Source organism: Xenopus laevis, chromosome 1L, assembly GCF_017654675.1.
Source record: "Xenopus laevis strain J_2021 chromosome 1L, Xenopus_laevis_v10.1, whole genome shotgun sequence".
Classification (NCBI taxonomy): Eukaryota; Metazoa; Chordata; class Amphibia; order Anura; family Pipidae; genus Xenopus; species Xenopus laevis.
This window is the reverse complement of record NC_054371.1, coordinates 117875518-117902845: the sequence shown is the minus strand read 5'-3', so window position 1 is coordinate 117902845 and position 27328 is coordinate 117875518. Positions and strand designations below refer to the sequence as shown.

Below are 27328 nucleotides of genomic sequence, written 5' to 3'. Positions count from 1 at the left end.
AGCGTGTTGCTCTTTGTAAGAACTTAGAACTAATTCGACTTTACAAATTGCACTATATGGATCACATGTTCTTATATACAGAATATAATAAATGTTTTTTTATTGTGGCCAAAGACCAGGCACAGTTTTGGCCCTATGTCACACTTTGTCAAGTCTCAAGCAAGCTTGAGAAAGGGCGAGGAAAGGCCAGAAATGTGGCCTAGTCTCTGGCCACAATAAAACACTTTCAGTGGTTCTATTTAATGCCAGAATTCCTGATAGCTACCATTTACACCCTGGTATAGTGAGAAGCAAAACACTTTCTCTGCCAACTAATAAAAACAATGTCGGCTGCATCAAAGTTGTTTAAAGCAGAAATCTGGATAAGAAAGGAATACTGAAATAGAAGCAGCTGTTTTCTTCCCTTGTGGGGACACACATCTACTAGTGTCTGAAATGTATACAGATTTGATTATTTTACACAATGAAACTATAAAGATTTTTAAAGGAGAACGGTTCCTTGAATTGCTGGAGAAAGGCATTAAACGGGGTGTTGACAATTCCAATTAAACGGGGTGTTGACAATTCCAATTTTCTCTTTTTAAAAATCTCTTGCCCTGGGGTTTAGCTTATATAATAATCATGATCCGGTGACCCTGATTGTTGCAAGCCCTTTTATGGTTGGAATGTAATGTGACTGTATGGCTGCAGGCAGACAGATTGTTGCAAATGTCTGAAAATAGCTGGATTTTTCCTGTATGTATTCCCTGTCTCTTACACCAAGAGCATTATTAATTGGTGTTATTTATTCAAAGCACAGAAGCGCTTCCTTAGACAAGAACCATTTCAAGACTGAATACAATGGTACAGGAAGACATAATGGAAGAGTATTTTAGAACAAAGACCTTTCTGCCTTTTTTTTAGTATGTACACACTTCAGATCTGTATCTTTACATATATAATATTCCCTTTTGTACAGATCTTCTGAGTATGTTGGCGCTCAAAAGTATAACAATAGATACAAAAGACCCAGACGCTGCTAGGAAGGATTATAGAGGGCCCAGTATAGATCACTGCTATAGTTTTTTGCACACACGTGAGAAAAGTATCATCTTCTACAATAACTGGACGATGAGGAGGACTGGTGTTGATTTTGCCTGTAGGGCTCAGAAACTTGACGTTATACCACCATTGGGACTTTATAGTGACGGGCGAATCTGACCCTTTTCGCTTCGCTGAAAATTTGCAAATCCTCTAAAATGTGGTAAATGCAAAGCTTGTGTTTTTTCAAAATTTTTTACTATTAGATTATACAGGCGGTTTTGGGGCATAATGTGGCAAAATAAATCCTTAGGACTTTATGAATGCTTCTTAGCTTCACTTTAAATTAGCATATTTTCATTATGTTGATCTCATCAGCAACATGGTTTGAAATACATTGACCTTTCTTGGTTTTTTTTTCTATTCTATAGATACGTCACCCCAATATGTATGTAAAAAATGCCATACAAATGCCACCTGCTTTGAGAAAAACAAAACGTTTTCCTGTATCTGTAACTATGGATTAATTGGAAATGGAAGGACTCATTGTTTGGGTAAGTAAATGTCCTTAAGAGAGACACATTAACTATTTCACTAAAATATTTATTTAAAATATTGTTTTCAATTTTATTATATTAATTATATTACTTACCAAATAACAGGAACACAAACTCCAATAGACTTCATTTTAATCAAATAATTCACATTTTAAAAATGATTTCCTTTTTCAACATAATAATAAAACATTACCTTGTACTTCATCCCAACTAAGATATAATTAATCCTTATCAGAAGAAAAATAATCCTATTGGGTTTAACTATTGCTTAAAGGAAAACTATACCCCCCAAACAATGTAGGTCTCTATTAAAAGATACTGAGTAAAACAGCTCATGTGTAAAACCCTGCTTCATGTAAATGAACCATTATCATAATAATATACTTTTTTAGTAGTATGTGCCATTGGGTAAACATAAATAGAAAATTGCCATTTTAAAAAATAAGGGCCGCCCCCTGAGATCGTAAGATTCACTGTGCACACATACAAACCACATGTAAGGTCACATGAGCCAATTAACAGACAGAGTTCTGCCTTTTGCTTCCTCACTTCTTCCTGTTACAGTTAGTGTTGTAGTGTTTCTGGTCAGGTGATCTCTGAGGCAGCACAGATAGAGTCACGAAATGGTGGTTCAAGGCAAGAGATGTAAAAGGGCAATATTTATGTAAATATATACTCCAGTTTGGTAAGATTCTTTAATATGTCATTCAATTTGATATAAACTATCTGTTGCTTAAGTATTCATTTTTGGGGTATAGTTTTCCTTTAAATATTTTTTAAGAAGACTTAAGGTATGGCAATCCAAGTTACAGAAAGACCCCTGGAAAACTGGATAACATGTCTCCTACCTGTATATTAATATATACCTTAATGATGATAAATGAAAAAGGAAATGAACTGTTGGAAAAGTATAATTAATGAAAATAATGTGTAGTATGATTTTATGTAGAAACAAGCAGCTAGCAGAGCAAGCGAATGCAGGGAGGGATAGTCTCAAACTGGAGCCAGGTACGGGGAGCATCACATCTCTCTCACACTCTCACCTCCATGCTGCACGTAACATCCGTCCCCCTCAGGGGACATGACATGTATTGGCTAAACTTCAGGGAGGGATAGTCTGTCTTGCTACTGCTCATGAGTGAAAGAGATATTGCTAAAGAAACGTTCGATTTGATCTATAGCTTTTATATGAAAATATTAATTATTATATTTTGCCCCACAGTCAGCGCTGTTTCTGTATGCATTGCCGCCTGAGGCGGCTCCAGTAATGCCGCCCCCCAAGCCCGATTCGATTTCCGGGGGGAGGCAGCAACGCTAGTGCAGAGAGCGCAATTGCGCTCTCTCACCCTAGTAAAGCCGAATTTCCGGTTCAAAAACCGGAAATTCGGCTCTTAAAGGCACCAGGAGCGGCTTTTTGCCGCCCCTGGAAACCTAGCTGGCGATGCCGTCTGAGGCGAGCGCCTCAACTCGCCTCATTGGCGGATCGCCCCTGCCCACAGTTATTATTAAGGAACGGAGATATAGTGGGTCTTAGATTTTAAGGCTCTTTAAACCTTCATGGTCACAGGGTCCTAGATACCCTCATGGAATATATGTTTATGTACTACTCAAAATGCGTACGAGACCCACATAACCTGATTAAGAGGATGAAGTGTCCCTTTTAGGCTAAATTAATCCTTTCCTAAGCATTTCCTAATGCTTTAAATGGAGAAGTCATTGTGGTTCTGGGACAAGCCAGGGGTATAAACACTACATTAAATCTAAAGGGCTTTTTATATACTGTATAAAGAGTTCATCTTGAATAAAAATTGTCAGGAGAGAATCCCTCATTTTACCCACCCAAAATCAGAGCACAAGGCATATACTCCATGGTGTGTGATTAGATGTGCCCGGGGCTACATATGGCACACAGTAGTGAATGTATGGATGTGCATATTCTCTACCTTCTTTACTGAGTCATAAACAGACAGCCAATGAATTTAACTGGAAGCAGTTTAGATTTATACTTCTGGCCACTATAAGTCTTCTACATGGTTGCAGCACACACACACATACCCTTTTATATAGTGGCCTCGTTCTTTCAGTACCATGTATTATGTTGTAGTTCAACAGTACTTTCCTATCAAATTATTGGTAACAAAACCTCCATATCAAGTAAAATTCATTTAGGTGCTCAGCCTGAGAATTTAGAAAATAAATTTTTGCAATATGTAACCCTGACTTATGTCTTGGAAGACAAGTGGTTTGATTCATAGGGGCCCATTTACTAAGGGTCGAGGTGAATTCGAATTGAAATTTCGAATTCAAAAACGTTGAATTCCGAAGTAATGTTTGGTTACTTCGACCATCGAATAGGGCAAAATTCGATTCGAATTGAAAAAACTTAGAATATTCGACCATTCGACAATCGAAGTACTGTCTCTTTAAAAAAACTTCGACTTCGCCACCTTAAACCTGCTGATTTGCTATGTTAGCCTATGGGGACCTCCTAGAACCTATAGCCAGTATTTGGTTTTAGAAGTCGAAGTTCTTGTTTTGAAAATCGTTCGATCGCTCAATTAAATCGTTCGAATCGTTCAATTTGAACGATTTCTACGTTAGATCGAGAGATTTGAATTAGATCGAAAAAGGCTAAATTCTTTAAAAAAAAAAACTTTGACTATCGAATTTCTACAATTCGATGGTCAAATTTCGAAGTTTTGCGACTTCGAAATTCGACTCTTAGAAAATGTGCCCCTTAGTGTAATGGGTAAAGGATAGGGTCTTGGATGAGAGAAAGGAGCCAGGATTCAGGCCCAGGCTCAGGGTCCAGGGCCGGATTTCTTCCCCGGCCGCCCCTAGGCCGCGCGGTCCGACCAGGCGGCCGCGCGATCCTAGCGCCGCCTTCCCAGCGCGCCGGCGAAAAAACGCCGGCGCAGCTGGTGTAGTTGAATGGGGACGCGAACGTCCCCATAATGCGGCTGGGCGGCATGCCGCCCCTGTTTTTTGCCGCCCTAGGCCCGGGCCTATGCGGCCTTGCCGCAAATCCGGGCCTGTCAGGGTCTGTCCCAGGCTCTGGGAGGATAGGTGGAATGATACTACTGTTTAATGTCTGTTTTACAAATGGTTTTAATACATTAAGGTTGTTGTTGATCATACATACATACTCGGTTGAACTTGCTTTTTGAGTTTGACTATCTGCTAGAAACAATATGCAGCCTTAATTCGCCCACAGAAGAGAAGACATTTATAAAAAAAATAAATGTTATTGCCACATTTTTGCCAAAATATGACTTTTGCATTAATTTTCTTTTAGTATGTTATATAATGGCCTATCTGTTGCCTTTACAATGCAGCAGAGGCAATGGTCAGCCGGTGCTGTGTTCACAACCTTGAAGTGCACCCACAAACAACAGTTTTTTAGCACAAAAGGATACATTTGCCCCAGGGATTAATTGAAAATTGGTTGTTGGAACAGCAACAGACAATAATTAAATTACTTGCTAAATGTTTCATCTGGCAGTTAATCATATTTCTATGGAGGAGAACCAGCATCTGTCTTCTGCAGCCTTGCCTTCAGTCCACTAACACACAATTGGTTTGTCGGGAATTCTGTACAGAAAACTGAACAATATCCATTCAGTACAATTCACAGTTAGTTACTTTTCTATTCAACAAGGATTTTTCTTCAGAATTGCACAATGAAAGAGAAAAATAGTATTGCTAATTATTCTGCATTAAATGGCAGATGAAAGCACAAAATCATGGTCTATCAACAAATACCAATTTTAATTTGTTTCCCCTTAAATAGACTGAATATTTTGTGGTCATGACATTGTGTGTTATCTATATATATATTGTGTGGTATCTATATATCTATCTATCTATCTATATATATATATATATATATATATATATATATATATATATATAAATTATTCCAACATCACTACGTTTTGGCCCACATTAAGGCTTTATCCTTAATAAAGGCCCTGATGTTGGAATAAACTTTTCTTTGATTGAAAATTTGGTGTGCTGGTCCACTTTGAACATTATATATATATATATATATACACACACAGTATAGAGAGAGAGAGACAGAGACACAAAGAGAGACAGAGAGAGAGATTATCTATCTTGTTACATCTTACATGTGTTGTAGTAGTTGGTCAACCAGATTTTCACATTTTCTATTAAAGGAAAATGAAATTATTAACTATGAGTGTTTCATTAAATATAGATACTGTTTACCATGTACAGCAGCTCTGTGCAAGGCAAAAGTTCCCTTTCTGAAACCTGTCCTCCTGCTTTTTATATTATGATGGCCTGGCCCATCCCATTATTTGGTCTAGACAACAGATTGTGTGGTAATATCCCTCTGAACATCTCTAAGTACTGGTCTGGGCATGCATATGATGTTACCAGGTGGTGGGTTGGAAGACAGCTAAGCAGCACCCACCACTGCAAGGTTTGGGTCAAGACGACATACCATTCCATGAATCGAGTTGTCAAGGGAAATTATACTTGAGAACCATGCGTTGCTAAACATTACATAGAACAGCACTGTAGAGAGGTCTTTGTTCCCATTTTAATCTGTAAAGAAGCCTTTTGATCAAGCTATATTTTGGGCTTTTTTATTGACTCCTTATGATAAATCAGTGGGTAGTTGTAAGACTAAAGGTAATTATCAATAGCAGATCTGGCATAGGGAAAGGAACAAATGTCAATCTGTGCTGGAGTTAGCCAGGATAGGGTATGTGGACATCTAAAATATTGGTTCTTTAAATTAAAGCTAAGAAGACTGCCTGCCAAGAGCACTGTACGCCTGGTACATTCAAATACATTGCACAGCAGTAAATTAATGATAATAGCTGTGTTTTATTTTGCAGATAAAGATGAATGCCAGATTGGCTCTTATAAGATCTGTGGGAATCACACAGCATGTCACAATACACATGGAAGCTTCTTCTGCGTCTGCCTGGATGGATATCGGCCTTCTAACAACCACAGGCACTTTATACCCAATGATGGTACTTTCTGCACCGGTCAGTAGATTACTACGATATAATTCCTCATAGTAAGCTTAAGCCTCCTGGACAGAGTGCTTAAGGAGAAAGCATTTATCTCTATGATTATGTGTTATTTTCACTTTAATTCATCATCAATGAAGGTTCCAAGCAATTACATCACAATACACACAGGCTTTATTTTACATTTCCATTTAAATTAGCATCTATTTGAATTTATTTCCTGCAATATTGCATCCATCACAGAGTATTCCATGATCACTTGGAAACTCATTAGAAATTTACTTATGGGCGCATTTACATGTATTTCAATATATTTCTATTTTTGATACAGAACACTAAAGAAATCTGATGTTTCTGACTCTGTATAGAGGAAGTCCATTTATTGATATTAGATCTTTGTTTAATTAGATTTCCTTAAGGGGTATTGGAAGGGCCATGAGAATCAGTGTAATATTTAATGATACATACAGTATGTACATTGAAAGAAAAAATTGTAGTAGCAGACTGATGGTTCTATTATTAGATATTGTATGGCTATTGGTCTGGCTTAACATTGGTATGATTTAATTATTAATTGTTAGGATAAGCGCCGGTATACAGATTGGAGAGCACTGGAGAACAACCATGTGGCATCACATGAAACTGAATCTGAGGGCCATAGGAATCTGTACCCACACGGACAGAGACACATACTAATCATAGAATACAAAATAAAAAATTAGGTCTCAATTATCAAAAACGAGTGCAAAGCCACTTGCAACAATTACATTTTCATCTAGCCTCTGAAGTGCAATCCTTTGCCCTCCCAGAATGGCTCTTTCTGTATGCGGCACTGCCTGTGTTTCCGGCACATCGGCATTCAGTGGCACGCCACTAGAATGTGCCTTATTTGGAACACGCAAGACTGAAATGCTGGGGTACATATATCTCTGCTGTCTGTTGCCATAGGATGGTGATCCTGGCATTTTTAGTGACTTACTTGGATTGTTAAGTGCTGAGGTAAGGAAATTTCAGAGCTAGAGTTTAGCAGTCAAAAGTGCTTGTACTTTTATGAAAATGTGACTCATCAAGGAGGTTATTTACTAAAATTAGATTTTTCTCTCATATTTTAAATAAAAAAAAGCTCAACCAAACTCCCATGCACGATTTTGCCTTATTTATCAATTTATAAAATAACTCAAATTAGTCGGATTGGGAAAAAACTCGATAAAACTGAGCAATAATCCAAATCGTACAATTTTTCACGAACTTGGCTCGACTTTTTTTGAGTTTTTTCCTGAAAACCCCAAATTTTTAGGATTTATTGGGCTAAAGCCAGCGCAAACCACAATATCTTTAAATTGGGATAGGGACATCTCCCATTTACTAATACATGACCTAGTCGACAGGTTTGAGAGGGCAGGTTTTTGGATTTGGGCTTTTTGCAGCATAATAAATCAGTAGCAGTATAATAAATCTCAATAAATCCGAGATGATATGCTGCCTGATTTCTGGACTTTGCTTTTATTTATTTTTTCCATAAGATGCTAGTTTGATTTTTAAAATTTGAATTTAGAATTACATGTTATTATTCAGTCTAATCTTCCTGTTTGAGCTATGTTGTGTAGAAATGAATGTTATCTGAAATATGCTGCCATCTCCTGTTCATAAGTAGCAAAAAAACCTTTTCTTTTTATTTTTTTTGTAAAGGATGCATAATATATTAAAAAATATCTAGCAATGCTTTAGGTTCTCCTGTCTCCAGTTGCACTATATACATCTACTATATACATATTATTCTTTTATATGAGCAGATATTGATGAATGTCAATCAGCGAACATTTGTGGATATAAGGGAAAATGCAAAAATATCCCAGGGAGCTACGAGTGTTATTGCATGGAGGGTTATCAACTGAAAAATGGAACAGAACCTTTCCAGGCCAACAGTGACAAAGCTTGCGTAGGTAAGAAGATCGGTGTCCTACCTTGTAAAGAAATAGTTTCCAATAAAATTGATCAGTAGTGATGGCTGTCATTAGCAATACACAGAGAATTTTATATATACTATTGCATATATAACATTCATATTTCTCATTCCTGGATCTGCGCTGCAAAGATATTGATGAGTGTGAAGCAGAAGACATTTGTGGACATAATGCACAGTGTAAAAATGTTCCAGGAAGCCATGAGTGTTACTGTATGGAGGGATATACACTGAACAATGGCACGGAACCATTTCAAGCAAGTGATCGCATGAATTTATGCTCAGGTGGGTAAATGCTCAAAATGAAATAACAGTTTGTAAATTGTTATAATTTGAAAAAAAAGACAAATTATTATTTTTGGGAAAATCCATCTATGTACCAATGGTACTTATTTCCTGGATAGAACAGAGCAGATGTAGAACACAAGACAAATTTAGACAAGCAATGCAGTTTCAGTTGTGCATCAACTTGGGTCCTGAGGTTGGACACAGACTAGAACAACATTCTGCAGTCTACTCTTTTTAGTAACAAGACAAAATATAGAATTCAATGTTTTATATTATTTAAACAGAATATGGTTCAAGCTCTTTTACTTTATGATGGTGCAATAATCTAGAGTGGTCGAACTTGTTGTAGGAATACCCATTATTATAATAGAACAAATGGTGCTTCATGTTGTAGTTCTGAAATAAATGTACCATTAAGGCTTATGCCATAGAGGGGGACTCTTAGAAATACTTGCTTTCATGTTCAAGAGTGATTTTCACAATGCCTGTATCTTCCATAGACGTTAAGTTTCCCATTCATGTAAATGGGACACAGTTGCTGGGTAGAAGGCAGTTTTGACTACTCCTGTGGATCACAGTGATCAGACCACTAGATTACGGGGTATAAGCCTCTATCCAATATCCAAACAGGAAAGAGATATTTGTAACTGCACATCATGGGAATAATTTTGTGCAAGCTATTTCTGCCAAGACTTTTAATATAACTTTTATTCTTAGTTGTCGATTGTGGACAACCACCTGGTCTTCCGCATACTCAAGTGGATCTAAATGGCAATACTACCTTTGGAAGTCAAGTGACATACAGGTGTGACACAGGGTTCACTGCTAATTTAGGACACACCATGTCCATCTGCACCTCTCATGGAACATGGAAAGGAGCCAGTCTTGTTTGCACTGGTAGGTGTCTTCAGCAGAGCATGAAAAGTAACACGTTTTAATTTCTATGAATCAATCATTTGATTTCTGTTCTCATTTGTACTGGCAAAGCCCCCAATGATGTCAATCATCACCTTGGATAATTGTAAGGGGAAGATAATACTACACCTTTGGTTATGCAAGACAATAATTAAGGGTACTAAAAAAATTGGCAAGACTAAAAATGCAGCTGATTCAGTAAGATAGAGAAGCCAGAGCAAGGAAAATAATTATACATTTACCTGTTAATATTTCTGTTGGATACATTCAAAAATGAATGTATGCCAGACCTTAAAAGCCCAGTTGTCTGGATTATGTTCCTGGGTGTTTAGTTTAGCTATTTTTGTTTCCTCTGTTAGAGACATCATTGTCACTTGGTGGCTGTTTTCATTCATCTGCATTTGTTTCCTCATTCGTTTCCTCTTTTTTTTTTTTTTTTTTAAAAATAGTCCCATGGCCCATATTACATGACTCAGTAGCATTACATGAATGTGCAAAACGCCTCATTTTGTGTATGGAGCAGTCAGAACATGGAATTAACATAACAAATGCTTTTTGATTCACGCATGCAATTCCCTTTCTAGTTATAGACTGTGGTATACCACCAATCATGCCCAATATGCTAGTAAACTCATCAAACAACACCACCTTTGGAAGCAATGTGACATACAGATGTATGAAAGGATATGAGCCCGTCAGTGGGAATGGCATTGCAAGATGTACACAAAATGGAAGGTGGGAGGCAGCTGCATTGTCATGCCAAGGTGAGACTCGTATAATGTACGTAGAGTCTATTTTATTAGGCTGACTACGTGACCAAGGTCTGTATATCCCAGATCAATGCTAGTAGATCACACTCTCATACTACTCTCCCAGCTAAAGGAAAACTTGACCTCACCAATTTTTATATTTCCTAATCACTAGAGGTTAAACAAATTACTTAAAAAAGAAAAAGTTAAAAAAGATAATGTTAAATACATTTCCAAAAGAATACACCGTTTGGAAAGTTTGCCTGATGCCCTGTAATTGACTACTGGGTCAAGTTTGTGTAAGACATCTATTTGCAAACTCAGGCAACCAAGCTCCAAAATATAGTTTCTCCAGCTCTTCAGTTATGTCTAATAATCCCAACCTGTGTCAGTGTCAAAGGAACAATTAACAATCAGGAATTAAACAATCATAAAAGTTAGAAATGCTTAGTGTATTCTTACACAGGGAGTACCAGAAATACCAAATGATTTCTCAGTCTCTGGAGGTTAATGGCTGAAATGCTTTCATAACATTTTCAGTCTAATTGTTTTTATTCATTTATAGTGGTGGATTGTGGCCAACCACCATCCATTCAGCATGCTTCCTTAAGACTTGCAGTAAACACTACTTTGGGAAACACCGTAACATATGAGTGCATGTCTGGCTATGTCAAGCAGACTGGTATTGGAACTGCTGTATGTAATGAAAATGGAAAATGGAATGGAGCTGACCTTATATGTAAAGGTACAGTTTTTTTTTTTGCTCAAGACAGGTTTTTATTGAGAACAGGGATTAAAGGAAAACGATACCCCCCAAACAATGTAGGTCTCTATAAAAAGATATTGCATAAAACAGCTCATATGTAAAACTGCTTCATGTAAATAAACCATTTTCATAATAATATACTTTTCTAGTAGTATGTGCCATTGGGTAGTCATAAATAGAAAATTGGCATTTTAAAAAATAAGGGTCGCCCCCTGGGATCGTACGATTCACTGTGCACACAGACATACCAACAAACCATACATGTTAGGTCACATGAGCCAATTAACAGACAGAGTTCTGCCTTTTGCGTCCACACTCCTTCCTGTTACAGTTAGAGTTGAAGTATTTCTGGTCAGGTGATCACTGAGACAGCACACAGACCATCACGAAATGGTGGTTCAAGGCAAAAGATGTAAAAGGACAATATTTACCTAAGTATATATACCAGTTTGGTGAGATTCTTTAATATGCCATTTAATATGATATAAACTATCTGTTGCTTAAGTATTTATTTTGGGGGTATAGTTTTCCTTTAAAACTAAATTTACACATTGCATAGTAAACATTGTCAGTACAGTAACATGTAATACAATTGTTTATTATAGTTCAGTCACAGTAGACAGAGACCAGTCATGAACATCTGCCTGCATACACAATCCTTCTTTTTTTTTTTTTTTAAATTAACAGTTTGCATTGGCCCTATCATTTCTTAATATAATGTCATTTTCTTTAAGAAATAAACTGTGGCCAGCCACCTTCCGTTTCCAATGCACAGATTATTTTGAGTGGATCTACAAAAATTGGAAGTGAAGTGGAATACAAATGTCTACGAGGCTTCTACAACCCTAGTAATAGAAGTGTGTCAAGATGCACTTTAAATGGAAAATGGGAAGATGTAAATGTCACATGTAAAGGTACATTTATTATTGACAATAATATTTCCACCCACTTAGACTTATATTTTGTTAGTGAGCATTAATTTAGAATGTGGTCTCTCCAGCATGAGGAAAGTCACAGTATCTAATTTACGACTTAGTCTTGCAATCATTTTGCCCATGAATGGCATGCTTATATATGGAGGCCAATAAAAACTACAAAAAGGCGACATACCAATAAGAAAATGAAATTATATGTAAACAATTCTTCACTGTAAAAATGTTATACCATTTTCTAACCTGACCGGAACCATACATTTTTGGAACAATTTTGCCCATTCATTTAAGTTTTACCCTATCCATTATTGCATTATTTTTTAACTGGAAAAACTTCTGCAGATTTATTTACTCCTATACTATGCCTTTGTTTCGTTTAGCCTTCTGCAACTTGTGGTATGTATTTGAATGTTTATATATGCTATATATATGGCAAGTGTTTATTTTGTGCTTATTATTCTTATTTTGTCTTTACCGTTTCATTTATGCATAATTTGCCTGAACCAAGACTCCAAAAGTAGATAGTAATGCTGTAGTTAGGAGATGGGATCCATTAAAAAAATGGGGGAGGGTACATTTACAGGGTTTACATTTAAAGCTTTCTATTACTCCACAAGAATTATCAAACATTCCGGAGAATTGTTGTGTTGAGTTACTGTAGAAATCTACTGCAACCTTGCACAAATTGTGAAAAGTTCGCTTCACTCTTGAGAAAATTGATGTAAGAACTGATAGATGCTAGTATAAAATTTGCGAGCAAGTGAACTGGGAATTCTCACTTGTGGGATCTTGTGAGAGAAAAATGTTTTGCGATTTTTGCAAAATCTGCCCATATGTCTAGCTGGATGCTAAATATTAAGTATATGTACTGTAGATTTAGCCCATTCTGTGTTTTGGATTTTTTTAGAATATTCAGGGACTGGGATGAATGGTTCTGAAAGAACCAAATGAAAGTCCCCTCCTATAATTATATTTGGTATTAGGTTCTGGCCCTCTGGTCAGTTTGGGGCAAAGAAATTTCAGATTCTGTTTGTTAAGGGAATAGATATTCATTACTGTCAATGGTTTATCCCTTAAAGTCCCTTTAAGCATCAGATAGCATCCTCCAGGGTCTATTATGACTTTAGTATTTTGCAAAGGCAGGTTCCTGTGTATCATTATTAATACCCCTCCTTTTTAGCATCTGTGGATGCTTGGAACACAGTAAAGGCAATATTCAAATACTAAAATAAAGACTATTTTAGCAATAAAAAGAAAATGAAAGTGAAATCCAGGGGAAACAAAAGTAGAATCACCAGATCGATTTAGATAATTCCTTTGAAACTGCACCAATCGAAAGATACAGTTACACACCTTTTTTATTTTGTCAAATTTTCTTTGTACATATTACACAAGACACTTCTATCATATATATAGATATGACAAACTTGAAATGTTGGACGGCACTTCTGGAAAAGGCTTTATTATAGCAGTTTGCTGATAATATATACCTATGATTAAGGGAGACAATCCAGAAACGCGTACTCATATTTGTGGGGAGCTTGAGCGATCTTTCATGTTCTGTATCATATATATATATATATATATATATATATATATATATATATATATATATATATATATATATATATATATATATATATATATATATATATATAGAGTTGAGAAACAAATATACTTTTTTGCTGTTGCAAAAACCTATACACTACTTTAATGGGCAGATTTATCAAAGGTCGAATTTATGTGAAGGTTTTTAACTTTAATAAATTTGAATATACTCACAACTCGAATGGGAGGTTATTTAAGAGAAAATGTGAACGTCTTTTATTCGATTGAATAGTCCCGACCTGAAAATTTTGACACCATAATTTTTCGAATTTACTATTTGACCCTTAATAAGTCTGCCCCTCACTGTAGTGTTTAATTCTGTCATTGCCAATTTCCATGGTGTTCCAGCAACACATTTGGTATGTGTAGGCTAAAATGGGGACAATTTTACCCCATCGAACCGAATGCTGTAATAAGTAACTAAATGCTGTAATAGTTGTCTAAAATTATATTTAAGAAATGTTGCTGTACATTACAGTAAATGAAACCATAATTGGGAACGTGACTATTTTCAATGAAACATGTCTAAAGTGGAGAAAAAGCTCTGAAATAACAGACTGGAAGATCTTATATAAGGTAAGAAGGATGTTTTCATTGTCGTTAATTTATTATAATTTGCTTAAATAAATCACATACAAATTAAATGCTTCCCCCCCCTTATTATTATTTTTATTAATTAAAAGTTCAGCATTCATGGAAAACGATGGCACCAGAAACGATTTGTTCAGGAAAACATATTTGAGTTCATCACAAACAATAGTTTTCGGTGTTTGGATCTTCTTCCTGGAAAGAAGTACATGGTGATAATGAGAGCTGTGTTCGCGGAGATGCAGGAAATATCAATAAATATAACGTTGGAAACAGCTAGTAGGTAACAATAAAAAAAACTCAACCAGGATAAAACATTATAATACAGAGTTTAACTGAATTTCAACTGAGTTTCATATTAAAGTCATGCAAAAATATGTTCTTTTTATGATAATGTGGTCACTGGGACACTGTTCCATTAGAGTTTGCGAATTATTTTTCATGTTACTAATTAGTTATAAGCTTGTGAAGTATGGCAGCACATACAATGATTTTTAAAGGCACATATGACCATTGACTTTGGTAGCTTTTAGGTGGCGAACTAGGGGGTCAAAGTTTTTTTTAAAGAGACAGTACTTTGACTATCAAATGGTCGAATATTCGAACGATTTTTAGTTTGAATCGTTTGTTTCGAAGTTCGAAGTTGAAGGTCGAAGTAGCCCATTCGATGGTCGAAGTAGCCAAAAAAAACATTCGAAATTCAAAGTTTTTTTCCTCTAATCCTTCACTCGAGCTAAGTAAATGGGCCCCTGCATGTTTCAGGTAACAAAAACAGAACAAACAAGGCTATAAAAGCCCTCCCATCAAGTGGATAATTAGCCAAAGGGGCATGCTACCAATTACATTGTTAAAATGATCCCTTAAAATGCATATATAAGAACGTGTCCAGGTGTCCATATCTATCGACATAGATTGTGCTTTAAAATCTTCTATGTTCCAAACAGTGCTGTGGAATAATATATAAATACATATAAATACACTCTATTAAAAAGGATTAGAAACCATAAAATCCTAAAACTGATACTATTCGTATCCTATCTGTCGAAACAATGTATTACAATCACATAATGTATCAGATCAAATTGTAACTTGATATCGCACTTTGATTAACCTGCTATGGACAGAAACATCTGATTTGTTAATTTGACCACTTAATATCAGCATTAAACAAACCTTACCATACACTTTATTCATCTATGTTGATGTAAATTCAAGGCCTGCATGATCAAGGCCTTTTATGGTTTCTAATCCTTTTTAATAGAGTGTATTTATATATTATTCCACAGCACTGATTGGAACGTAGAAGATTTTAAAACACAATCTATGTCGATAGATATGGACACCTGGACACTTTCTTATATATGCATTTTAAGGGATCATTTTGCGTTTGATTTTAACAATGTAATTGGTAGCATGCCCCTTTGGCTAATTATCCACTTGATGGGAGGGCTTTTATAGCCTTGTTTGTTCTGTTTTTGTTACACCTGAGAAAGGGTATGTAATAACCCGAAACATGTCGTGTAGTAGCCCTAAATAAACACAACCACAGTGTTTTTTGCTACTGAGAAGTGCTCTCCTCATTTGTAAATTTGTTACTTGATATTGGGATAGCTGTATACCCAAAGGAGGATTTGAAGCATTCCTGATAAGAAGGCCGTGCGGAGAACGTCTTTGCCTCTTTCATACATTATCATGTTGAGATATATTTATTTACATATACCTGTATATACATAGAGAGATAAAGATATTTGCAAATCAATTACACACAAATATATTCTGGTAAATTTATGTTTTTGATTATGTTTTTACATGGCCCATAGTGAGGAAGAGATTTGGAAAAATTACATTGTTCAATACAACATGTCTTCAGTGGGCAAAGAGTTCTAGACAAACTGAAGAAGATCTGGAGGAATACAATGTAAGGACTGGGCCTGTGCTATTATTCCTTCATGATATAGTGTATCTGGTAGAATTAATTCTATACGGGAAAAAAACAGCCACTAGGATCTCTGGTAAGAAGTTGCTGCCAGAATGCCCCTTGCCTTCCTTTCAGTAATGTTTGGTAGAAATAGCCCAGAGTGGCTAACATTATCTGCTTGTGTGTGACCAGCAGTAGCAGATTAAAAGGGTTAAAGGAAACATAAAGGGTAAGTAAAAAAAACCCTAATCTTGTAGGCAATAATGAGTAATATATGGTGCTGGTTTTACTTTGGGCTAAAAATGAAAATTATTTTCAAAAATGGCCCTTTTATTGGAGCTCCCAATAGATTTGCTATGGTTCCTGTCCCTGTCCTGTGTTTCGAATGACAGATGGGCGTGTCCTAACTGTTACTGCCAGAAGCACAGTAGGAGGGGGATAGCTAATTACAGCCCTGCAATCATACAAGCAAATACGGGCTTCAGTTCCCTATCAGGTCAGCCTAGCTGCTGATTGGTTCCTATCCTACAGTGTTTTGAGTGATGCCAGCTCCCCTGCACAGCCTGGGAAAGGAGGAAGCTGGAAGTTGAGCAGATGGCCAGGGCTAGTAGGATTTTTACAGAAATTTTCAATAAATCAGCCTGAAACTCAACTATTTTAAGCACTTTCCTTCTATATTTAACAGCGTATAATGCACTGCCACATTCTTGTTTTTCACACAATAAACACTGTGAACTGTTCTCAAGACCTGGCTTCCTCTTCCCCTGTTTTCATACCACCTGTAGGGGCAGAGCAAGGGCATGGTCAAGGTTATATAGTAAAGCTGGAAATGTTCCCTATGTTGTCCTAAGCAATCAATATAATATTATGAGAATAAGTCACATACATTCCTTCATTATTATTTTTATTACTTTTTTGTGAGCATTAACACTGTGTCTGCTGTTTTTAGGTCCTGATAAAAGGGAATGTTGGGAATCCCCCCAAAATATTGCTGAACATAATGTTTAAGTTCAGTACAAGCAGTAGGAATCCAGTGCTATGTCTAAAACTGCCATCAGAGGAAGAATATATTATTAATGTTACTGAATCCTCTACGGGACTCTCTTCATCTGTTTCTCTTAATACCTCAGGGCATGGTGAGTGCGTGGTTGTAGTTGCTAAAGAAGATTTTAGAATAGGGGCTATGTGTGTCCATTTTATAACACATTTAAACTTGATTTTGCAGCTTACTTCTTGGGCTGAATTACCATATAGAGTCCCTGTGTTTTACACTAAACATGTACCTTTAGCACACCAATTCACATTCAGTGTTACTCTGTCTAAACAGGGTCTGCATGGCATATCAAGCTTAAATATTTAGTATATTTACTATATATAGAGTATATTTCAGGAGTGATACCTTTAAACTAAACCAAAGAGATGTTGCCATAATTTAAGGGGAATATTGCAGCCTAGATTGCAATTTCAACAACCCATTAGTTTGGAAAAATTTCAGATTTTATTAATGCAAAAATAAACACAGGAGGGCAGCTTTCTTCTTTATTTTCACAGCTTATTATCAGTTGCAAGAAGTTAATTTCATGTGGAATCAAATCGAAACACATGTGCTCATGTTTGCCAAACCTTGTTTGTTGTAGCCAGTGAAGATATCAACGGAGAAGCACCTTCAGGGGAAGCTTGTTTGCGGTGGAAGAGAATTATAGATAATAATGGGTTGCAAGAGATTTACAGAGTAAGTATTGGACCTGCTAAACATATTTCTTTCGCACAGTAGTCTGAGAAATTACTGACAAATGTTTCTTATTATTCTTATTATTATTTCTGTTCATTTCTGTTATTAGGTAAACAAAGCTCACGTGCTTAGTGCTTTAGCCATTACTAGGGACATCCTTTTTCAATATTTTAAGAATAGTCATACCTCTGTTTAGCCTAAAAAAATTTTAGCGAATAAATTCCCCTAACTCTTTACTTACCCCTTGGTGCAGATTCGGGCATCGGAGTTCACAGGTGCCATCTTCTTCTCTTCAATAATCTTCTAAATGGGACCGGGGCTTCAGCAATTTTCGTGAATTGCAGCGCATGCGCAGTTGTTGTAAAACAGAAAATTGCTCCAACTGCGCATGCGCCACTCCGCCGGTCTCATTCCGAAGATCACCGAAGAGAAGAAGATGGCTGCTGTGAATTTCGCTGGACAGAATCTGCACGGAGGGGTAAGTAAAGAATTAGGGGCATTTGCCTGGGGTAACACTTAGGCTGGGGGGGAGGGAGGGGGTCTATATAGGGTAGGGTTGTAGGGGCTTTTTGAGTTTGCTTCCCCTTTAATAGTGTAGAAGTATGTATTTAATGTAGTGTTTATTCATTTATTTAAATGAACAACATACTTTTTTTAAAGTTTCTAAAAATCGGTTTAAAATGTAACCGTTTTGCAAATTCATATTAAAAGTTGTTACAGTTTTACATCAAATTTATAAATACGCACACAACCGTGAATCCATTTTAGTGTGACTGCGCGTGCACTGGCAGTAAATAAAGCTAAAGGGATTATTCACCTTCCAAACGCTTTTTTTCAGTTCAGTTGTCTACAGATTGTTAATCAGAAATACTTTTTTCAATTGCTTTCAATATTTAATTTTTTACCGCAACTGTTTCTTTAAGACATTACATAAATCTAATTAGCAAAAGATCCAACATTATTTTCAGGCGTAAATATGTTTTCATGCGAAGAAAATGAATCAATGGTAATGTACAGTTAGGATACGCCCTTGCAGATGTTAATGTGTTTACAAGAAGGGAAACATATTGATTAAGACAAAGACAAGTTAAAATAATGTTTGCAGCCTTAGATATCAGTGCAACAGACCTCTAGGCTTTAATATAATTAAACATGGCTTCTGTTTGGTTCCTTTATACTTTTTCCAATAGATTTATATGCAAGAGGCAAAGGGCCAACCCAATCAGAATCCCCAGCATTTGCTGTTCAACATCAGTACAGACCAAGGTACATCTGAGCTGTGCTTTAAGACGGCAACCGACAAGCAACAACAATTACATGTGACAGAAGCCCCATCTTCTCTTGAATACAATATAACTGAATACAACATAACTGAATACAATATAACTGAATACAACATAACTGAAGAGCTTGGTAAGTTCTAGTTGATGGGAATACAAAAAGCCTTGGAGTCATTGTTAGGGTGGGAAAAAATGACTGGGATATTAAAGCGGTTGTTCACCTTTGAGTTAAATCTTATGATGGAGAGAGTGATATTCTGAGACAATGTTCAATTAGTTTTAATTTTTTTATTTGTGGTTTTTTACTTATTTAGCTTTTTATGCAGCTGCTCTGTCATTTGCAATTTCAGCAGTCTGGTTGCTAGGGCCCAAATAACCCTAGTAACCATGCATGGATTTGAACAAGAGACTGAAATAAGAATTATTTATTTTTTATAGTTGAATTATTTGCTTTTTCTTTTGACTCTTTCCAGCTTTCAAATAGGGCTCACTGACCCCATCTAAAAACAAATGCTGTGTAAAACTACAGATGTACTGATATTTTTACTTTTTATTACTCATCTTTCTATTCAGGTCCTCCTCTATTCATTTTCTCTTATTCAAATCAGTGCATGGTTGTTAATTGGAACCCTAACAACCAGATTGCTTAAATAGCAATAGCAATCTGGAGAGCTGCTGAATAAAATGCTTAATAATTTAAAAAACCACAAATAATAATATATGAAAACCAGTTGTAAATTGTCTCAGAATATCACTCTCAATATCATACTAAAAGTTAGCTCAAAGGTGAACAGCCCCTTTAGGACTTACTTTCACTCCCCCTTCTCCAAAATATGTGACCTGTCCTCTGTTCTGGAACTATAACCCTTCTAGTTTGTACATATGAAAATAAATATGGAACATGGAGCTCCATGACCTGTATAAAAGTATTTGGCCTTCAGCATCGTGTTTTTATAGGGTCATTGAATGTCTCAGTGGCTTATATTTTACATTAGGTTGTACATTATACACTATATTATAAGCACGTATTTATAAAGTGCTAACATATTCCACAGAGTTGTACAATAAATGGGGTTATACATTGAACATACAGATTTACATACAAAGCAGACAATACCCAACACAAAAGGTAAAGAGTACCCTGCCTAGAAGTGCTTACAATCTATTTCCACTTTTGAGAAATTAACTAGTGATGGGCGAATTTATTCGCCAGGCGCGAATTAGCAGCGAATGTCCGCATTTCACTGCTGGCGAATAAATTCGCAAAATTGCTATGAAATCAGGGAAAAGTAACTAGTAACAATTCCGACGCCGGCGACAATTCTAGGCACCCATTGACTTTAATGGGCGTCAGAATTGTCGCCAGCATCGGAATTGTCGCCAGTGTCAAAAATATTTGGACACCGGCATCAAAATTAGCGTTTCGCAAATTTTTCGCCAAAGCGAAATGGGAGAAATTCGCCCATCACTAAAAGTAACTATAAATCCAACCCATCCCCCACCCGCAGCCTCCCTCCGCCTCTGCGCTCCCTATCCCAACTGCAACCCCCCTGCCCCCCTCCGCAACTTATTTTTATCTTATTGAGATAGGGCTGGGGTGGAGGTAAAGGTGCCCACAAGACCAAGTCCAACCCTGCATCAAAGCGGGAGCGCAACCTCTTGAATTTTTCTGCACTGATTGCAATTGTATCAGATGCAGCTCACTCTGGAGACTGCAATGATGCTGTAATTTTGGGGAAAAAAAGCTGCATTGTAGGCATAAAAACATGCCAATTGTGTCTGGAAGTGCACACAACATCTTTAGTAAATAAATAACCCCTACTTCCTTTGAGCAGAAATTAGCTTTTGCTGGTCTGCCTGGTTATCACCCTGGCCAAGCAGCAGATGGGTGCTCAGGATACATTTCATAATTTTAGAAGTGTAAATATGGCTAATATAAAATCTTAAAAATATATATTTTTAAGTGCACTTAAAACACAAAAGTGTCATGAGGGCAACATTACACAAAAGATGTATATATATTAAAGGAGAAGGAAAGCTACAGAGGCATTTTATTGCCAATAGATTAGCTGCAATAGTGCAAGCTAGAATGCTATATTTATTCTGTAGAATGTTTTACCATACCTGAGTAAAAAGCTCTAGAAACTCTCTGTTTGTTTAGGATAGGAGCTGCAGTATTAATGTGGTGTGACATCACTTCCTGCCTGAGTCTCTCTCTGCTCTGGGCTCAGATTACAGTAGAGACGGGAGGGGGGGGGAGAGGAGCAAACTGAGCATGCTCTTGCCCAGGGCAATGAGGTTTAAGCTGAAGGCAGGAAGTCTGATACAGAAGCCCATGAGTACACAATAGAAGGAAAGAAATGTGCTGTTTCCTTTGACAGGGGACTCAGAGCAACATTACTTTGGGGGTTTACTGGTATATTTAGGTGGACCTTTCTGATAAGGCTTACTTAGTGTTAACCTTTCCTTCTCCTTTAATGGTTTATACATTAAGGTTTTATATCCAGGGTATGAAATGGTATCAGAAGGATTTTGATCACACAGCAAAGTTTCATGTCACTATCTGTGAAGAGCATCCTGTTGTGTTCTTAGAACTGTACCCAAACACTAATATCATTCATTATCATTCATTATCATCAGTACATCTCAACCACAGAGAATAGCTGAGATTAACAGGAAGAGCCAGATTAAAGGGTACATACTGTACTTTAAACACACAGCATTACAACTTATTTTTATTTTTTCATTCTCCATGTATCTCTCTGCCCTTATAAACCCTTATAGGTAACGTGTAAAGCTATACTGATATTACTAAGGTCTAAAGTGCAGCTTTTTCACTGTTGATTTAGTTTACGTAATAGACTTAATGCACTTTGATTTTGGTAATTCAATAGTCTAAATATTAAGAGTAGGTGTTTCAGGTAAAGCACCTATTGGACTAAGCAGGCAGGATTGGGGCATGCCTAAGGCAAACATAGATGCAACTGTGTCCCCACACGCATTTTTGGAAGTAATTTATAAAGTATTCACATAATTGATTGCTAACCCTGTAGGCTGCAATGGTTTTTCTGCAACTAGGTTGCATGCTATGCATACACATCACACAGTGATTTCAGAGGCATTTACCCATCATCAACCTTGCACTTTGAAAATGAAACTTTTTTGGATTTTGAATGATTTCCAGCTTTTTGTTCAGTAGCTCTCCAGTTTGAAATTTCAGCAGGTGTCTGGTTGCTAGGGTCCAATAGTTTGAATGAGAGGCTGGAATATAAATATACTGCATTGGTTGGGATTGAAAAAAAAGACCACAGTACTTGCACTCATGTTCAAAGGAAAAAGACATTCTTTTGGGCCTAAACAAGACTTGAAATTGGTCAAGTTTAGGCCTATAATGTTGTCTGCTCAAGAGCAAAGAATCAGAGATGGCCAACGCAAATGTAGTTGGCCATCTTAAATATATTGCAATATATGGACAAACAATCCCTGTTTTGTTTAAAGGGTAAGGCATTTTTCAGTAGCAGTATGCACAAAATGTCTCTGTCTTAAATATATTGATAATGGGTTGAGTGCAGAGGACTCTTGTAATTGTCTATATGTATTTTGTGGTCACAGCCTCATTGCACCCCCGCCTAATGGTTTTAAAAAATAGTGGTGAGCACAACATTCCCTTGTTTGTTACAACACAAATGGATGCCCAAGGCAAACTCCTGGCCACATACTGCCTTCTGCTCTGCAATTCCTTTCTCTATCTCCCTGCCACTGCTGCTACATGCCTCTGCTCACCAATGCTCTTCTCTCTTCCACCTCGATACTCGTGCCGCTGCTCCCTCCCATCTCCTCAACAATTGCTACTGCTTAAACTAGAGACTCACTTGGCTTGTTTTACATGTATTTAGAAAATGTGTTTCAGCATAAACTTCACGAATCATGAAAACCTGCAATTTCAAAACTGAAATCTTTCAAAATCCTGTTTCACAAGTTTTCCTACAAACTGAATAAAAGACGATTGCTAGATAGGCTCTTCTTTTTGTTTCTGCATCTAACAGTGCAGTGACAGTCAAAATTAGGTCTCTACTACTAATAAATAGCAGGACAAATTGACTATTGGTCTCAGGTTCTAGTGCGAAGTATAACAATTAGGTTCCTTTGTTTATACACACTATGAGCCCTAGCGTTAATTCTTGCCTTGAGGAGGCAAAAACAACAGCAAAACACAGTTTGCACATTAATTATGAATGCGGATGCTTATAAGCACATTGGAAACATGTACATTGCAGGATGTTCCATTTAGTAGGTGCCTGCTGTTTTGCTTGAATGTTAGTTAAAAAGCACTGCGTTAGAGTAAAATACATGGCACTTTGCATACATTTATGAGCATTGCACATCACACTTTTGTTCATATTGCCAGGAGACACTGTTGAGCAGATTTGTGAAATTTGCAGCTCACCACTTCACTTACTTTCTATTCGATTTTTAAAAGAGTATTTATCAAATGGTGAACTCTAACTTTGCTCTTACATATGATGCTATGAGAAGAGACACCCCTTGCCTTTGTGATTGCACCCTGCCCTACAGAGATGTGTCATTCAAACCCCACCTTGAATCACCTTAAAAAATAACAGACAATACATTAAAAAATGTGAAAGTAGTTTAAGGAGCTCCTAATCTGGAATAAGCAAGCCAAAGGTCTTTTTATATTTCTGGTTTTGGGGAATTAATAAGAACATGCCAGAACAGGTGTGGTGTTGTTCTATTAGAATTGTGAAGCAGGGAGACAGGTGAGCAATGTAAAGTCATATAGTTTTAAACTGATTTATAATTTGCAATCCTCTTCCATTGCTCTTATTCTACATTTTGCTTTTCAAATAAGGAATTAAGAACAAAATACAGTTTATACAGAAGCTTTACATGTATGGCATATTTACATTTAACATTTATTCTAAATATGTAGAAAATGTGGTAGAAAACAGGTTTCTGCTTGTGAAGGATTACAATTTAGCATGCTGTAGTGGAATGTTTTTTTTTAATCAGTTGGCATCACTGCCCACTAGATGGAGCTGTGCATTTATTCTATAGATGGTTGCAGGAAGATTGATTCTTGTATTCGTTACACTGCTAAAGACAACCCTAGAACATTTAGCTAAAGACTCAAAGAAACAGCATGCATATGATATTTTATGTCTTGCAACCAAGATCTACTGTTAACTGTGGCAACAGTGGGCATTTCGTCAAGTTTTGTCGCAATAAACAGCAGCAGGAGAACGCCAACACCTGGAAATTTTGCCTATCAGTTCTTTGCCAAAGCCTCTTTAGAAATCACTGCCAGTCGTTTGTTTTCTTTTTCCAATTGTTTTTCTACTTCTATAACTTGCTGCAACTAATATAATTGCTGCAACCTCTGCCTCATCCTTGCCTATACCTTCTTTATACCAAGTCTAAAGAGAATGGGTTCCTAGCTGGTAATGGGACAGAAAGTTCCAGGGTCCTGAAAGAGCATTGCTCAGGCTTCCCTTATTACAGAAGAGTAAGATTTGTGCCAGCTGCCCTCCCTCTGGGTTCTATTCTGCTTGATCATTTCAGCTCTGATTGCAGTTCGCCCTTGTTTTTGTGCTTGTAAACAGTGTTTTAAATCACAGAATCTGAACAGCATTTGATATACAAATACCCCTCCTTGGGCTGATTTGCAAACACAGGTACTGATGTGCACAAGTGCAATTGCCTATAGCAACCAGCAGTTGTTTGCTTTGCTTGTAGCAAACATTTACAATTAATTTCTGTAACACCCTCTTGGCGACCCCACTGGTGCCAAGGTTGTACATTCTTACTATCTTCAGGTCCTGAGTCCCCTTTGCAAGGTGAAAGGGTACTGGGGAATTTCCTCTCTTAGCAGTGCCTCTACCTGATGGGATCCGGGAATACACGTGTGGGTGGCCCCATTAGGAAAACATTCAAACAAACAAATTTCTGTGTAACAAATATAACTTAATGCATGATTAAAGGCAAAATAAAATATACATTTGCATGATATCAATGACCCACTACCCTGGGAATATATGCTGTCCAATCCTGGCACCTCCTTGCCAGGCAAAGTCCCCAAGACTAAGAGTCTTAGTCCCTTTTCCCCTAAAGAGCTCTTAAGTTTCCCAGGTAGCCCTACCTGCCCAAATACCTTTCCAGCTGGACAAAGGTATTTACTCCCAAGTAGCAGGCACACTATCATAGCCTCCACACACAAGAGACACGCTGGATCCTCTCTTTTTATAGCCTACCTCAGGCACAACTCACCCTTGGGATTCACACAGATGGGTAGACTCACACAGAGCTGGAACAGGCATCCACAGCAATGACATCCTCAGAAGTTTCAGACTTTCCTAGCTGAGCACACAACTTGCTTTATCCTCCAGCTAAACTATAGCCCCCAGCACTCTCCATAGTCCAGTTTTGCGTTTAGGAGCTTCAGACCCTCCTGTCTAGCTCCCAGGCCTGGGGCTGCCACACCCCAGCCATCCAGGGACTCCTCCAGCTTTTTCCCCTTACATTTTTGGAGCAGCTTCTGCCCATCCTCTCTCAGTGAAAATAAAAGCAGGAATGGCCAATGTGAGCACATGGCTTTCCTATATATCCAAAGGTAGTGCAGCAGCAACACCTTGTGACACCCTCAGGTAGCTGCCAGACATACTGCACTGGTACAAAAGCTCCAGCCCCTCCCATGACTCTAGGTAGACCCTATAGCTCACAGGCAGTGGATTTCCCAACATGTGGTTTCACATTTTAAGGAACAGAGGGGAATTAACCCTCTGTTTCCCTACATTTCCTTGTCCTGTCAACTTATATATAAAAATATAGGTCAGTGAAATACTTTATCTAACATTAAAGGAGAAGGAAAGTAATTTGCCAATTGGGGGTGCCAAATGTTAGGCACCCCCAAGTGATTGTATTTACTTACCTGACACCCCAGTGCTCCTACCAGCAGAAAACGACACCGGCCCAGGGTTCAGCCAGCGAGCACCACAGAGCGATCCTCTTTCTGCTTCCTCTTTCAGCTCGTGGATGTGCATGCGCAGTAGAGCGAAAAACCAAACTTCAACAATAAAGACAGCTATTTTGTTCTACTGTGCATATGTCTGCCCCAGGAAATTTGAAGAGCGAAGAAGAAGGAAGCGGATCGCTCCTTGGTGCTCACTGGAGGAACCTCCTGGGCCAGTGCTTCTATCAGCAGAAAACTCCCCGGCCTGAGGTTCTTTCAGCAAACACTACAGAGCGAGGGGTGTCAGGTAAGTCATACCTCCTAACTGTCCTCTTTTTGACAGCTCAACCCACAGTCTCGGATTGTTAGTGAAATGTCCGGACACTCTCTCTTGTATCTCCTGAACAGCCAGAAAAAGATACAAAGTTTCTAAAACTTAATTGGCTTTTGGCAGGGAGCCCAGAATACGTGGCAGGTGTACTTAGATACATTTGTAACATTTAAGATAAGCAAAGAAACAATTTAAGATAAGCAGGTATCTTGGGGAAACTGCAACTTTCAGCTAAAAGGGCAATTCATCTTCATTAGCAAAACTGCAATGACCTGACACTAAAACTCCCAGAAATGTGTTCAGACTTTCAGAAATTTTGTAAAATGAACATGGTAATTAGGTGGTGTGGCCACACAAACACACACCAAATCTTTGTGTCCCTTTTTCTATTTCCAAAATGGCAAATGATTTCCCTTCTTCCCTGGAAGCTGTGTAAAATCAAGAGTTTAATAACAAGCTAGGAGACAGCTGGGGAACCAAGTGGTATTAATAGAGCAGGTTAGCAGGCCAATGGTCAGCTTGAGTCAGGTGGCTTGGTATAAATAGGCAGTGAAGCAAAGAGGTAATGCTGACTTTGAGTTAGTCTTGAGACACTCCCACCTTCCCATCATTTAAGTAAAAAAAAAAGAAGTATTGTTGTAGTTGGAGGCAGGTTGTTTAAACAGTGTAATTACAAATAATTGATGCAGGCTCCTGGCTGAGTTT

General features: G+C 37.4%; 1 protein-coding gene across 3 annotated transcripts in view; it reads left to right on the top strand.

The window, feature by feature from the left end:
- Nucleotides 1–27328, top strand: part of susd1.L (sushi domain containing 1 L homeolog) — a 57776-nt gene that overhangs the window by 8568 nt on the left and 21880 nt on the right. For 2 of the 3 annotated variants that reach the window (XR_005961185.1, XM_018256374.2), the window contains exons 2-15: nucleotides 1452–1574; nucleotides 6446–6601; nucleotides 8380–8529; nucleotides 8682–8834; nucleotides 9555–9734; nucleotides 10337–10516; nucleotides 11067–11246; nucleotides 12002–12181; nucleotides 14286–14383; nucleotides 14491–14674; nucleotides 16216–16313; nucleotides 17263–17449; nucleotides 17951–18045; nucleotides 19236–19458. Coding sequence is in view for 2 of the 3 variants with exons in the window: in XM_018256374.2 (XP_018111863.1) it covers nucleotides 1452–1574; nucleotides 6446–6601; nucleotides 8380–8529; nucleotides 8682–8834; nucleotides 9555–9734; nucleotides 10337–10516; nucleotides 11067–11246; nucleotides 12002–12181; nucleotides 14286–14383; nucleotides 14491–14674; nucleotides 16216–16313; nucleotides 17263–17449; nucleotides 17951–18045; nucleotides 19236–19458 (2187 nt within the window). In the remaining variant the exon portion in view is untranslated. Of the gene's footprint in view, nucleotides 1–1451; nucleotides 1575–6445; nucleotides 6602–8379; nucleotides 8530–8681; nucleotides 8835–9554; nucleotides 9735–10336; nucleotides 10517–11066; nucleotides 11247–12001; nucleotides 12182–14285; nucleotides 14384–14490; nucleotides 14675–16215; nucleotides 16314–17262; nucleotides 17450–17950; nucleotides 18046–19235; nucleotides 19459–26368; nucleotides 26511–27328 lie in introns of those variants that run through there. The other variant, XM_041562576.1, reaches the window with a different exon arrangement.